At 44.8% G+C, this 16197-nt stretch overlaps 3 protein-coding genes across 3 annotated transcripts in view; 1 reads left to right on the top strand and 2 right to left on the bottom strand.

Moving 5' to 3' along the window:
• Window positions 1-7022, bottom strand: part of LOC135385472 (calcium-activated chloride channel regulator 1-like) — an 88625-nt gene extending 81603 nt beyond the window's left edge. The window contains exon 1 of the mRNA XM_064614804.1: window positions 6936-7022. The gene's annotated coding sequence lies outside the window, so the exon portion shown is untranslated. The remainder of the gene's footprint in view (window positions 1-6935) is intronic.
• On the bottom strand, window positions 609-3698 carry LOC135383571 (uncharacterized). Its single transcript, XM_064612980.1, has 2 exons — window positions 957-3698; window positions 609-896 (listed from the first exon to the last, which is right to left on the bottom strand). Exon 1 carries the CDS (start codon window positions 3548-3550, stop codon window positions 1178-1180), a length of 2373 nt encoding a protein of 790 aa, XP_064469050.1. The 5' UTR covers window positions 3551-3698; the 3' UTR covers window positions 609-896; window positions 957-1177.
• A 4747-nt stretch (window positions 7023-11769) lies between the features above and the next one.
• On the top strand, window positions 11770-14824 carry LOC135383570 (uncharacterized). Its single transcript, XM_064612979.1, has 2 exons — window positions 11770-14476; window positions 14537-14824. Exon 1 carries the CDS (start codon window positions 11883-11885, stop codon window positions 14253-14255), a length of 2373 nt encoding a protein of 790 aa, XP_064469049.1. The 5' UTR covers window positions 11770-11882; the 3' UTR covers window positions 14256-14476; window positions 14537-14824.
• The last annotated feature ends 1373 nt before the right edge of the window (window positions 14825-16197 follow it).

Raw genomic sequence — 16197 nt, 5'->3', positions numbered from 1 at the left:
CACGGGATATGCATGCAAGTCTGCACCAAAAGTATTCAAAATAGGCAGTAAATACTGCTAATATGCAATGTTGTCGATCGTTGAGTAGTATAGGGGGGACCGCTATAAGAACATCCTTTTTCTAATCCAGTTCTAGGAATTTCTAATCCAACACAAGCCAGTTCTAATCCCTCTGGTTAGTGGCCCCACTTTGATTGACAGGCCCCTTTTTGGCTCGCCCATTCATGCTGATTGGTTTGAGATGACCCCACTTCGATTTACAGGCCCCTTGTTTGGCTCCACCCCTTCACGCTGATTGGTTCAAAATGACCCCACTTTGATTGACAGGCCCCCCTTTTGGCTCCGCCCACTTCACGCCGATTGGCCCCTCCAAACCTACTGATTGCTGATTGATCCATCCACTTCGCGCTGATTGGCTCCTTCTAGGACAGCTGATCGACCAACCCAGTGACCCCACTACAGCTCTATCTTAGACAAACAAAAGGAATACATTGCAACGTTTATTGAGTACATCATGGCTGTCTTGGAGAGATTGAGTTCCTCAGAAGTGACGAATCATGTAGGTGTCTCTGGGACAGCGGCTAAGAAAAGTTTCATCCTCCGTGAGTTGACACATTCCACACGCACTGGACGCTTACGTCCAGTGGTTGAAGGCACGTGCGTAGCGATCCAGTAGCGTTCTTGTCCAGCTTAATGTTGGACCGCATAGGTACCACATACCAATCTGTGATAGTGAAGATATCACCAGGGCATTCAAGCGGGTAGGTGTGCTTATCTTTCTCGAGCTTCATGCGTCTTCAGTTGCAGGTGTCCAGCGCCAGCGTGCATGAGACGAGCGAGAAGAGAACGAGCTACCATATCCTTCCACTGGTCCAACTGACGCTACTCCTTCTCATCTGAGGAGAGAAAGAATGCCCAGTTAAATCACGCTATCTCCGTCATACACTCAAGCTTACCATATTCGCAGCTTCCGTATGGGTAGGAGTCGATGTCATTGTAGAGGTATCGTTTGTCGTCGTACGCCATCAGACTTCTTTTCACATTTCTGATGGTGTACATGCACTGTTTCTTTCCCACTATTGACACCTGTTCGTGCGATACGCTAGTGTGCTTGAACAGGGTATCGTGGTACGTATCATGGAGGAGGTGTTTGCGCACAATGTTCTTTTTTACCCCTTTAGCTCTTGCAATTTGTTTTCCCCCCAGCTAGTTTGATGGAGTACATTTTGGCTTTCAAGCATATTACTTCTTCGATAGGTACACTACCAGTTTCGCTTTTGAATGCCCCAAGTCTTCCACGATTCTTTTCACTGTACAGTGGATGATCCCGATCAAAGGAAGACAAATCTAAGTGGTCGTCGGCGATCACACGTAACTGATCTTCGTAATCCTTGCAGAATAGGCCGAGGATCAGAGAATCCGTGTCAAAGTAGCAGGTAATCACCGGACAAGTGAGCTTGCTCAGCAAAGTTTCGTAGTAGAACGCGTACATCGTTAATTTACTCAGTTCTAAAATCGTGAAGCCAATCTGCAAGGGGAAATCACATCGCACTTTTCTTTTGCGCATTTCGTACATGACACAATCGGGGGACAAAATTTCCATTCGCACGCATTCTGGCCGACTCCCGAGGCGACTCGCCGTCTCCTCATCGAAGGCTACTCGAATATCCCTCATGTTAAATTTATTTAAAAGCGTTCTTCCGAAAACCGCATTATTTGAGATTTTATAGAAATTTTTTTCAAACGTCGTGCCTGAGGCAACGCGCCTGGCAACATTGTCCTCAATGTAGGGACGCAGGAATGGTGCCTGACGAAATTTTAGGATTCGGTGAATTTTTGTCACCCTCATGCCCAATCTACAGTAGAGTGCGAGCAGTGCGTAATGAACGACATACTCGACCTTGTCCTTGCACGTCAGCAACAGCTTTTTGCTGTTAGCTGGCTGATACATTAATTCTTCGAGAAGACCTCGCTGGAATGGCGAGAGCCATTCCTCCGGGACCACAGCCTTCTCGGGAGCCAGGGGGAAGTACCGCGTTAGAGCGTGGATAGATTTTGGATACTCCAAGTCGCACACATACACGTACCCCACCTCCGAATCCGTGGGGTGATGCATAAAATCCACGGAGCTAAAATCCTCGACCCACTCGAAATCGCCGACGGGGAGGTGCTTTACCATACTGAATCCATAAAGATTGTTGCAATCTATGTATGATATGTACACCTCCTCTTTATCGGGATCATAGCCACTACACAGAGGGTTGTTGGCACGTAAATGACGCCTGCTCGCCTGACAGAGCCCGCCCCTAACACCCGACTCGATTGTTCTGTACATGTCCTCGTCGATGATTAACTCCAATTTTGCCTGCGTGTAATTTAGAGCACATTGCCACGAATAGGATGCCAGAGAAACACAATGAAGCAATTCTAATCCACGCGCGTCGTAGCACAGTCGTCGGAAGTGCTGCATCACGTCTGCATGTAAGAGGGCATCCGTTTTCAGGTACAGTGCATTATAATCCCTCAGATTCGAGCATCCAAAACGTTCAAATACTTGCAGTGCATACTGGTAGTCTTCCTCGCTTATATCCTCCCCAGTGAGATCATTTCGGAAGGCAGATTTTGCCGGCAGAGCCAATTCGTCGTACACCGCAAAAGAATTAACGTGGCTGTATGGGAATACACCTTTACGAAGCAGAATTTCGTAGTCGTTTCCAAATACCTGCTTCAGGCACTGGAACGCCTCTGCGCCCCCCATGGATTTGACGGTTTCCACGAGCTCCCCCAGCGACGAATTTAGGTACTGCATGGTATCTCTGAATAGGAAGGTGCCAATTTCGAACGATCGAATTTTTTCCATGGAACTGGCAACGATGAAGGGAGCTCGCTTCCACCCGAGAAGGTGAAATTCCCGCAGCAGTCCGGCCAAATCGTAGGCCAGATTGTGCACCATGATCGGTAATTTTTCTCTCGTCGTGCACGCCACATTACAGGGGCTGCACAGCGTCGCAATGTAATTTGTGTCCCCGGTAGTACATCGCTTGGAATGGTCGTGATGACGGATACGGGGTAGATCTCGCGTGAACTCCCGTTTACAGTACGCGCAATGGGTGGCAGCTCTGTGCTCGGCCCGTTGCTCATCATTCAGCACCATTGTGGCGGGGCAGGCATTCAGGGCAACCATCTCGTCCCGCATTTCCATCAAAGCCTTCACGCACTGCCTCGCGGAATCTTCACCGTGGTGCGTCCTGACGCGCATCACCTTCGAGTCGTGGGTGCGCACGAGCACGGCACAGAAGCTAGAGGTGACGTGACGCTGCATGCCAACACCACTGGGCGCGAGTACGCTCTCCGTGTCCAACGCGACGACGTAGTTGTACTGCTGCTTGTACTGTATTTTATTAAATTCTACAAAATTTTTGCCAGGTTCGCAAAATTCCAATAAGATTTCGTTCACGTCCGCGCACAGGCGACGATGTTTCGCCATGCTCTTTTCCTCGTTAAAAGAGCGCGTGCAACGTTCGCATACGAAACACCTATTGTCTCTCATCAGTAATCGTTCGAGGGACTTGATTCCAAAAAAATGTTCATCTATAGCCAATAAGTGAATTTTCTTTTCACACTCGAGTTTTGGGGGTCGCGACACGTGCACTCCCTGATCGACGTACTCGTACACATACACGGATATCTTGTTTTTGTCTTCGAATTCGTCCAGATCAGAAAATGAAATGGGGAAGTGAGTAGGCCACCAGTAATCTACTGCATAATTTTCACATTTTTTCCACGAATTCCTTTCCTGTGGGTGCAGGAGAGCGAGCGTATTGTATTTAAAACATTCGCCCTCCTTGCGTGCTGGTAAATGGATATTCGTTAACACGTTCCTGCGTTTAGCCAGATTCGTGGGAAGTACCCCATTGCACCCGAATTTTTTAGTTTTCACAGCGGAGATACACATTTGAACTTTTTGGACGTCAGCGGATACAAACCCACTACCCTCGCGCTGGTAATTTTCAATGCGCCCGGTGGACTCCTGAATCACATCCATCAAAGTATTTGCGATAGCTCCGTCGCTGTGGACTTCGCGAGCAAGCGCCATAAAATGAGCTATGTGTGCGGTTACATCCCCTCGATTTTCTTTCATCATTAGGACGTCAGAACAAATGCAAAACCTAAAGGGTATTCTTTGCGCTCGCAAAATAGCAATTATATTGTGGAGGTGGTTCATTAAATATTGTCGCAAGTCCTCTACTCCCTGATCGTGAACAGATGCCAATAGCACAAACGCTTTGACGATACCTCGAAATGCGCTATCAGTTTGAAAGAAAGGCAGGAAGGAAATGTCCACATAGGGATGTGATCGCTCGACGTGAGCATGCAATGTGGCAGGTGAAATGTCTGGAGAAGATGATGAATTCTCTTCCAATAGCTCATCATCCCCGATATCATGAGGATCAAAAAAGCAGAACACGCATCTAGGCACTGAAAAAAAGAAGAAACACTAAGAAAACGTGCACCACAAAGCGTGAATGAAAAATACTTACTCTTGAAGCGAGCTCCGCACACTCCCGAAGCGATGCGAAGACTGCTGCCCCTTTACACATCCTCGCCATTTATATAGCGGCGACCTCGCTGCATGCCCCAACATGCACGGGTGCGGCGAGTCGCCATAGCCTAAAAATAACCTGCTCTGCATGTTCAAGGTCGCAGTTTGCCCTTGGCTTCACGTAATGCTCCGTCCGCCTACACCATTGCCGCACCTGAGCGCAAAGTTCGCTCTCATCACATGTCATTCCGATATGCAAGTTGCTTTCATGATCAGGCACACAACCATCCCTTTTTGGCTGTGGTATTTCAATAATATTACTTAAAAGAAACAAATTGCAGTGAAATGCTGATTCATCTCAGACAGGAATTTCTACCCGCAGTGTTAAACCCTCAGATACCAGCATTTCTGCTCAAATACCAAAATAGCTATGACTTCGAAAATTAAACACATGCTAAACAAACTACCATCAACTCCTATCAGATAATTATTGCATAATGCTAAATACTCAATTGCATTACCCCTGCGTGAAGAAAGCACAGGACAAGGGTACACAAATTCACTTAAGCGATGAGGGAAAAGGCTTAAGACCTCAGGTCACCACACAACGCTACGCGGCTAACACAAGATAACAACAAGATACTAGCGGCGGGTAAAATCGTAACACTGCTAACCAAGCCCAACATGCCATGATGACGTCACAAACCACGAAAAAAGCACACACGCGCGCGCACACAGCAGCTCAGGAATGCATAAGGAGAGGTGCTTTATTGGAATTTCTACTCCTGGCTCAGACACCAACATTTCTGCTCAAATACCCATAACTGCAAGATTAAGCACCGCTTACTTCATCGAGCACCCAACAAAATCTAACAAACAAAAAACAAACAAACCCACTTTCCGTAATAGAACACTATTCAGCTTTACCAAGCGATTTTCTTCTGCTTTAGCAGTGAAAGAAGAAAAGAGCCATGAAAAATTACACGTACTTTTGCTTGAATAGCTATAACTGCAAAAAAAGAAGAAAAAATCGAAGCACATGCTAATAAACTAAGAAAAAGACACTCATGTCTGGTATGTGATAGTGCCACATACACAGACGCATTGCCCTTGCGTTAAGAAAGCACAGGACAGGGATACGAAAATTTCCTTAGGTGAGCAGGGAAAAGGCTTAAGACCTCAGGTCACCACACAACGCTACGCAGCTAGCACAAGATAACAACAAGATACTAGCGGCGGGTTAAATTGTAACACTGCTAAACAAGCCCCAACATGTCATGATGACGTCACAAACAAGGAAAAAAGCACACGCGCGCGCGCACACAGCAGCTCAGGAATGCACAAGGAGAGGTGCTTTATTGGAATTTCTGCTCCTGGCTCAGACACCAACATTTCTGCTCAAATACCCATAACTGCAAGATTAAGCACCGCTTACTTCATCGAGCACTTAACAAAATCTAACAAACAAACAAACAAAAACAAACAAACCCACTTTCCGTGATAGAACACTATTCAGCTTTACCAAGTGATTTTCTTCTGCTTTAGCAGTGAAAGAAGAAAAGAGCCATGAAAAATTACACGTACTTTTGCTTGAATAGCTATAACTGCAAAAAAAGAAGAAAAAAATCGAAGCACATGCTAATAAATGGAGAAAAAGGCACTCATTTCTCCTATCAGATAATTATTGCATAATGCTACATACACAGTCGCGTTGTCCCTGTGTAAAGAAAGCACAGGACAAGGGTACACAAATTGAATTGAGAAAATCACTTCTACTCGCGCAGCATAATACGATATACGCAGTTTTTTTTTTTTTTTTTTTTTTTTTTTACGGTCGAAAATTGCAATAAGAAGCCACTGCCATGCATGTGCAACAACCCTTATTTTTTATACCAACATTTCATGCAATACCACATAAATTTATCACTCGAGTCACACGAAAAGGCATACACAATGTACTTACTGGTTAAGTGGGGTCAGAGTTGCACACACACACACACACACAACACAGACACAACGAGTGACAGTGAAAAATAAGAAATTACACGCACTTCTGCTCGAATAGCAAAGTGTCAAGCATGACAAAACACATTTTCTACCACCAGAAAATTATTAAACAGAATAATACAATATTCGCAAAGATTAAGCTTGTGTGGCAAACACACAACCTGAGGAAGACACCTATTCACATCTGCTTTCTGAATTTGTTATACATGCGTGAGCGATTCGATAAGAATATAAAGCACGCTGCTTGGAGAAAGCATATATCATGTGTAGCTCAGTCTACTCTATTGAAAATGCGATAAACCTTATTTTTCAAACAAAAAATCACGGTCGGCATAATATACGACAATGTCGGCAATATCACTGAAGTCAAACACATTGAACTTACTTGTCAATTGGGGTCTCAGCTGCACAAACGCGCACGCACACTCACACATTTTTAGTGCCTCACAACGAGCAAAAACACAAGGTCTATTCACAGCCACATAAATTCATATTATTCCTCACGTCAATAATTATCCAACCATCGTCAAAACGGGGAACACGCATATGCCAATACGAAACAATAGGCCTTCCCGCCGGATGTAATACGATATCGCCAGTCGACCGTCCCAAAGCAGAAAAGAAACACAGCATCTCAGGAATGCATGTTGCCTATACATCCAAGAACAGCGTGCAGCAATTATAATACAGAATGGGATTCATTTCTTTGTACTTTTGTTTGCTTGCATATAAATATTTCACAAGAAATATTACAGAGTGTAAAAGGAGAACAGCATTCACTACACCCTGTAGCTCTCATCATTTTAAAAAAAAACAGTTTTCATATGTTCATAACCACACTACCATTCACTAAATAGGGGAGTCACTAATGATTCAAATAAGATAAAATATCATTCCATCATCATTGATTGCAAACTTCACGCGAGAATAAGCAACTGCCGCGCGTCGTATTTTTCTTATAAGAAACACCAAATAGACTCAATCTCGCCATGTTAAACACCAACAGCAATTTTGTATTTATTTTTGTCGTTTCCAGCAGATCATTACTTTGTGCGAGTCATCAAAAATTAAAAACTCTCGGATCTGCTGCTGTTAAAGTGATAAAACAGTGCCCTCGAAACGCGCCAACACGTGAGCCGCATCGGACCCGTTCACGCAGTTAGGACACGCTTGACGCAATGACGCGCGCTCTGTTATCGTTTCCCCCGTGCGGGCACACTGTTTTATCACTTTAACAGCAGCAGATCAGAGAGTTTTTTAATTTTGATGACTCGCACAAAGTAATGATCTGCTGGAAACGACAAAAATAAATACAAAATTGCTGTTGGTGTTTAACATGGCGAGATTGAGTCTATTTGGTGTTTCTTATAAGAAAAATACGACGCGCGGCAGTTGCTTATTCTCGCGTGAAGTTTGCAATCAATGATGATGGAATGATATTTTATCTTATTTGAATCATTAGTGACTCCCCTATTTAGTGAATGGTAGTGTGGTTATGAACATATGAAAACTGTTTTTTTTTTTAAATGATGAGAGCTACAGGGTGTAGTGAATGCTGTTCTCCTTTTACACTCTGTAATATTTCTTGTGAAATATTTATATGCAAGCAAACAAAAGTACAAAGAAATGAATCCCATTCTGTATTATAATTGCTGCACGCTGTTCTTGGATGTATAGGCAACATGCATTCCTGAGATGCTGTGTTTCTTTTCTGCTTTGGGACGGTCGACTGGCGATATCGTATTACATCCGGCGGGAAGGCCTATTGTTTCGTATTGGCATATGCGTGTTCCCCGTTTTGACGATGGTTGGATAATTATTGACGTGAGGAATAATATGAATTTATGTGGCTGTGAATAGACCTTGTGTTTTTGCTCGTTGTGAGGCACTAAAAATGTGTGAGTGTGCGTGCGCGTTTGTGCAGCTGAGACCCCAATTGACAAGTAAGTTCAATGTGTTTGACTTCAGTGATATTGCCGACATTGTCGTATATTATGCCGACCGTGATTTTTTGTTTGAAAAATAAGGTTTATCGCATTTTCAATAGAGTAGACTGAGCTACACATGATATATGCTTTCTCCAAGCAGCGTGCTTTATATTCTTATCGAATCGCTCACGCATGTATAACAAATTCAGAAAGCAGATGTGAATAGGTGTCTTCCTCAGGTTGTGTGTTTGCCACACAAGCTTAATCTTTGCGAATATTGTATTATTCTGTTTAATAATTTTCTGGTGGTAGAAAATGTGTTTTGTCATGCTTGACACTTTGCTATTCGAGCAGAAGTGCGTGTAATTTCTTATTTTTCACTGTCACTCGTTGTGTCTGTGTTGTGTGTGTGTGTGTGTGTGTGCAACTCTGACCCCACTTAACCAGTAAGTACATTGTGTATGCCTTTTCGTGTGACTCGAGTGATAAATTTATGTGGTATTGCATGAAATGTTGGTATAAAAAATAAGGGTTGTTGCACATGCATGGCAGTGGCTTCTTATTGCAATTTTCGACCGTAAAAAAAAAAAAAAAAAAAAAAAAAAAAACTGCGTATATCGTATTATGCTGCGCGAGTAGAAGTGATTTTCTCAATTCAATTTGTGTACCCTTGTCCTGTGCTTTCTTTACACAGGGACAACGCGACTGTGTATGTAGCATTATGCAATAATTATCTGATAGGAGAAATGAGTGCCTTTTTCTCCATTTATTAGCATGTGCTTCGATTTTTTTTCTTCTTTTTTTGCAGTTATAGCTATTCAAGCAAAAGTACGTGTAATTTTTCATGGCTCTTTTCTTCTTTCACTGCTAAAGCAGAAGAAAATCACTTGGTAAAGCTGAATAGTGTTCTATCACGGAAAGTGGTTTGTTTGTTTTTGTTTGTTTGTTTGTTAGATTTTGTTAAGTGCTCGATGAAGTAAGCGGTGCTTAATCTTGCAGTTATGGGTATTTGAGCAGAAATGTTGGTGTCTGAGCCAGGAGCAGAAATTCCAATAAAGCACCTCTCCTTGTGCATTCCTGAGCTGCTGTGTGCGCGCGCGCGTGTGCTTTTTTCCTTGTTTGTGACGTCATCATGACATGTTGGGCTTGTTTAGCAGTGTTACAATTTAACCCGCCGCTAGTATCTTGTTGTTATCTTGTGCTAGCCGCGTAGCGTTGTGTGGTGACCTGAGGTCTTAAGCCTTTTCCCTGCTCACCTAAGGAAATTTTCGTATCCCTGTCCTGTGCTTTCTTAACGCAAGGGCAATGCGTCTGTGTATGTGGCACTATCACATACCAGACATGAGTGTCTTTTTCTTAGTTTATTAGCATGTGCTTCGATTTTTTCTTCTTTTTTTGCAGTTATAGCTATTCAAGCAAAAGTACGTGTAATTTTTCATGGCTCTTTTCTTCTTTCACTGCTAAAGCAGAAGAAAATCGCTTGGTAAAGCTGAATAGTGTTCTATTACGGAAAGTGGGTTTGTTTGTTTTTTGTTTGTTAGATTTTGTTGGGTGCTCGATGAAGTAAGCGGTGCTTAATCTTGCAGTTATGGGTATTTGAGCAGAAATGTTGGTGTCTGAGCCAGGAGTAGAAATTCCAATAAAGCACCTCTCCTTATGCATTCCTGAGCTGCTGTGTGCGCGCGCGTGTGTGCTTTTTTCGTGGTTTGTGACGTCATCATGGCATGTTGGGGCTTGTTTAGCAGTGTTACGATTTTACCCGCCGCTAGTATCTTGTTGTTATCTTGTGTTAGCCGCGTAGCGTTGTGTGGTGACCTGAGGTCTTAAGCCTTTTCCCTCATCGCTTAAGTGAATTTGTGTACCCTTGTCCTGTGCTTTCTTCACGCAGGGGTAATGCAATTGAGTATTTAGCATTATGCAATAATTATCTGATAGGAGTTGATGGTAGTTTGTTTAGCATGTGTTTAATTTTCGAAGTCATAGCTATTTTGGTATTTGAGCAGAAATGCTGGTATCTGAGGGTTTAACACTGCGGGTAGAAATTCCTGTCTGAGATGAATCAGCATTTCACTGCAATTTGTTTCTTTTAAGTAATATTATTGAAATACCACAGCCAAAAAGGGATGGTTGTGTGCCTGATCATGAAAGCAACTTGCATATCGGAATGACATGTGATGAGAGCGAACTTTGCGCTCAGGTGCGGCAATGGTGTAGGCGGACGGAGCATTACGTGAAGCCAAGGGCAAACTGCGACCTTGAACATGCAGAGCAGGTTATTTTTAGGCTATGACGACTCGCCGCACCCGTGCATGTTGGGGCATGCAGCGAGGTCGCCGCTATATAAATGGCGAGGATGTGTAAAGGGGCAGCAGTCTTCGCATCGCTTCGGGAGTGTGCGGAGCTCGCTTCAAGAGTAAGTATTTTTCATTCACGCTTTGTGGTGCACGTTTTCTTAGTGTTTCTTCTTTTTTTCAGTGCCTAGATGCGTGTTCTGCTTTTTTGATCCTCATGATATCGGGGATGATGAGCTATTGGAAGAGAATTCATCATCTTCTCCAGACATTTCACCTGCCACATTGCATGCTCACGTCGAGCGATCACATCCCTATGTGGACATTTCCTTCCTGCCTTTCTTTCAAACTGATAGCGCATTTCGAGGTATCGTCAAAGCGTTTGTGCTATTGGCATCTGTTCACGATCAGGGAGTAGAGGACTTGCGACAATATTTAATGAACCACCTCCACAATATAATTGCTATTTTGCGAGCGCAAAGAATACCCTTTAGGTTTTGCATTTGTTCTGACGTTCCTAATGATGAAAGAAAATCGAGGGGATGTAACCGCACACATAGCTCATTTTATGGCGCTTGCTCGCGAAGTCCACAGCGACGGAGCTATCGCAAATACTTTGATGGATGTGATTCAGGAGTCCACCGGGCGCATTGAAAATTACCAGCGCGAGGGTAGTGGGTTTGTATCCGCTGACGTCCAAAAAGTTCAAATGTGTATCTCCGCTGTGAAAACTAAAAAATTCGGGTGCAATGGGGTACTTCCCACGAATCTGGCTAAACGCAGGAACGTGTTAACGAATATCCATTTACCAGCACGCAAGGAGGGCGAATGTTTTAAATACAATACGCTCGCTCTCCTGCACCCACAGGAAAGGAATTCGTGGAAAAAATGTGAAAATTATGCAGTAGATTACTGGTGGCCTACTCACTTCCCCATTTCATTTCTGATCTGGACGAATTCGAAGACAAAAACAAGATATCCGTGTATGTGTACGAGTACGTCGATCAGGGAGTGCACGTGTCGCGACCCCCAAAACTCGAGTGTGAAAAGAAAATTCACTTATTGGCTATAGATGAACATTTTTTTGGAATCAAGTCCCTCGAACGATTACTGATGAGAGACAATAGGTGTTTCGTATGCGAACGTTGCACGCGCTCTTTTAACGAGGAAAAGAGCATGGCGAAACATCGTCGCCTGTGCGCGGACGTGAACGAAATCTTATTGGAATTTTGCGAACCTGGCAAAAATTTTGTAGAATTTAATAAAATACAGTACAAGCAGCAGTACAACTACGTCGTCGCGTTGGACACGGAGAGCGTACTCGCGCCCAGTGGTGTTGGCATGCAGCGTCACGTCACCTCTAGCTTCTGTGCCGTGCTCGTGCGCACCCACGACTCGAAGGTGATGCGCGTCAGGACGCACCACGGTGAAGATTCCGCGAGGCAGTGCGTGAAGGCTTTGATGGAAATGCGGGACGAGATGGTTGCCCTGAATGCCTGCCCCGCCACAATGGTGCTGAATGATGAGCAACGGGCCGAGCACAGAGCTGCCACCCATTGCGCGTACTGTAAACGGGAGTTCACGCGAGATCTACCCCGTATCCGTCATCACGACCATTCCAAGCGATGTACTACCGGGGACACAAATTACATTGCGACGCTGTGCAGCCCCTGTAATGTGGCGTGCACGACGAGAGAAAAATTACCGATCATGGTGCACAATCTGGCCTACGATTTGGCCGGACTGCTGCGGGAATTTCACCTTCTCGGGTGGAAGCGAGCTCCCTTCATCGTTGCCAGTTCCATGGAAAAAATTCGATCGTTCGAAATTGGCACCTTCCTATTCAGAGATACCATGCAGTACCTAAATTCGTCGCTGGGGGAGCTCGTGGAAACCGTCAAATCCATGGGGGGCGCAGAGGCGTTCCAGTGCCTGAAGCAGGTATTTGGAAACGACTACGAAATTCTGCTTCGTAAAGGTGTATTCCCATACAGCCACGTTAATTCTTTTGCGGTGTACGACGAATTGGCTCTGCCGGCAAAATCTGCCTTCCGAAATGATCTCACTGGGGAGGATATAAGCGAGGAAGACTACCAGTATGCACTGCAAGTATTTGAACGTTTTGGATGCTCGAATCTGAGGGATTATAATGCACTGTACCTGAAAACGGATGCCCTCTTACATGCAGACGTGATGCAGCACTTCCGACGACTGTGCTACGACGCGCGTGGATTAGAATTGCTTCATTGTGTTTCTCTGGCATCCTATTCGTGGCAATGTGCTCTAAATTACACGCAGGCAAAATTGGAGTTAATCATCGACGAGGACATGTACAGAACAATCGAGTCGGGTGTTAGGGGCGGGCTCTGTCAGGCGAGCAGGCGTCATTTACGTGCCAACAACCCTCTGTGTAGTGGCTATGATCCCGATAAAGAGGAGGTGTACATATCATACATAGATTGCAACAATCTTTATGGATTCAGTATGGTAAAGCACCTCCCCGTCGGCGATTTCGAGTGGGTCGAGGATTTTAGCTCCGTGGATTTTATGCATCACCCCACGGATTCGGAGGTGGGGTACGTGTATGTGTGCGACTTGGAGTATCCAAAATCTATCCACGCTCTAACGCGGTACTTCCCCCTGGCTCCCGAGAAGGCTGTGGTCCCGGAGGAATGGCTCTCGCCATTCCAGCGAGGTCTTCTCGAAGAATTAATGTATCAGCCAGCTAACAGCAAAAAGCTGTTGCTGACGTGCAAGGACAAGGTCGAGTATGTCGTTCATTACGCACTGCTCGCACTCTACTGTAGATTGGGCATGAGGGTGACAAAAATTCACCGAATCCTAAAATTTCGTCAGGCACCATTCCTGCGTCCCTACATTGAGGACAATGTTGCCAGGCGCGTTGCCTCAGGCACGACGTTTGAAAAAAATTTCTATAAAATCTCAAATAATGCGGTTTTCGGAAGAACGCTTTTAAATAAATTTAACATGAGGGATATTCGAGTAGCCTTCGATGAGGAGACGGCGAGTCGCCTCGGGAGTCGGCCAGAATGCGTGCGAATGGAAATTTTGTCCCCCGATTGTGTCATGTACGAAATGCGCAAAAGAAAAGTGCGATGTGATTTCCCCTTGCAGATTGGCTTCACGATTTTAGAACTGAGTAAATTAACGATGTACGCGTTCTACTACGAAACTTTGCTGAGCAAGCTCACTTGTCCGGTGATTACCTGCTACTTTGACACGGATTCTCTGATCCTCGGCCTATTCTGCAAGGATTACGAAGATCAGTTACGTGTGATCGCCGACGACCACTTAGATTTGTCTTCCTTTGATCGGGATCATCCACTGTACAGTGAAAAGAATCGTGGAAGACTTGGGGCATTCAAAAGCGAAACTGGTAGTGTACCTATCGAAGAAGTAATATGCTTGAAAGCCAAAATGTACTCCATCAAACTAGCTGGGGGGAAAACAAATTGCAAGAGCTAAAGGGGTAAAAAAGAACATTGTGCGCAAACACCTCCTCCATGATACGTACCACGATACCCTGTTCAAGCACACTAGCGTATCGCACGAACAGGTGTCAATAGTGGGAAAGAAACAGTGCATGTACACCATCAGAAATGTGAAAAGAAGTCTGATGGCGTACGACGACAAACGATACCTCTACAATGACATCGACTCCTACCCATACGGAAGCTGCGAATATGGTAAGCTTGAGTGTATGACGGAGATAGCGTGATTTAACTGGGCATTCTTTCTCTCCTCAGATGAGAAGGAGTAGCGTCAGTTGGACCAGTGGAAGGATATGGTAGCTCGTTCTCTTCTCGCTCGTCTCATGCACGCTGGCGCTGGACACCTGCAACTGAAGACGCATGAAGCTCGAGAAAGATAAGCACACCTACCCGCTTGAATGCCCTGGTGATATCTTCACTATCACAGATTGGTATGTGGTACCTATGCGGTCCAACATTAAGCTGGACAAGAACGCTACTGGATCGCTACGCACGTGCCTTCAACCACTGGACGTAAGCGTCCAGTGCGTGTGGAATGTGTCAACTCACGGAGGATGAAACTTTTCTTAGCCGCTGTCCCAGAGACACCTACATGATTCGTCACTTCTGAGGAACTCAATCTCTCCAAGACAGCCATGATGTACTCAATAAACGTTGCAATGTATTCCTTTTGTTTGTCTAAGATAGAGCTGTAGTGGGGTCACTGGGTTGGTCGATCAGCTGTCCTAGAAGGAGCCAATCAGCGCGAAGTGGATGGATCAATCAGCAATCAGTAGGTTTGGAGGGGCCAATCGGCGTGAAGTGGGCGGAGCCAAAAGGGGGGCCTGTCAATCAAAGTGGGGTCATTTTGAACCAATCAGCGTGAAGGGGTGGAGCCAAACAAGGGGCCTGTAAATCGAAGTGGGGTCATCTCAAACCAATCAGCATGAATGGGCGAGCCAAAAAGGGGCCTGTCAATCAAAGTGGGGCCACTAACCAGAGGGATTAGAACTGGCTTGTGTTGGATTAGAAATTCCTAGAACTGGATTAGAAAAAGGATGTTCTTATAGCGGTCCCCCCTATACTACTTCGTTGTTGGTATGAAGGCACTCTATCTAATGCATATATGGCAAATTCGGAGTATTGTATTGGGGATCACACAGGAAAATAAAGCCGACTTCGTTCAGGAGCACGCAACAAAGAAGGCTTGCGCCACAGATATAAATCATGCAGCTGAAGGCTTTCCTTTCGGCACTGCACCACAGTGCAGATTGAAATGGGAACGCCGCCAGTCTTCGTAAAGGTAAAGAAAGTGGCGAAGCTGAAGTACGGCCAACAGACCATACACGCACCACGATCACACTCCGATACATATATGCGAAAGCGCAAACCTCAAGCGCCTCACTAAGGAAACAACTCAAACATTGGCGGTCACTCTTTCGCACAGTGCAACAGACAGGACGGGAACCGTACATCCCACCGAAACATCGAAAGTTCAATTCTGACTGAAATTCTCGCGAAAGGCGACCCAAAGCATTCTAGAAGCCAGCTAGCAACACCTTAATTAAAAAGAATAGCAAAATATGCACTATGCACGTATTTTCATTCGGTATATAGCATAACTTGCGCAACATGCGTTTTTAATGAATGCATGTTTTTTCATCGTCCAGACACGAAATCATGCCGAGAAACAAAAAATAAATAACATTCATTTGCATGAAAATCTGCGCTCTAGCTATAAGCATATCCGGAAGCTGGGGCCATGGCGATAAATCACGTGAACTGGACGACATATATAATTAAAGAGAACATAAAACGGGGCTGTTTTTGTTTGTTTGTTTTTGCTTGTTTTTCGAATTAGAAGATTTGCAATAATGCCACCTGTTGAACTCCACTGAAACATTCTCTTTTTATGTGTATGGTGCCTGAATAGTAAC

Source organism: Ornithodoros turicata, chromosome 2 (assembly GCF_037126465.1).
Source record: "Ornithodoros turicata isolate Travis chromosome 2, ASM3712646v1, whole genome shotgun sequence".
NCBI classification, from domain to species: Eukaryota; Metazoa; Arthropoda; class Arachnida; order Ixodida; family Argasidae; genus Ornithodoros; species Ornithodoros turicata.
This window is presented reverse-complemented; position numbering and strand designations above follow the sequence as displayed.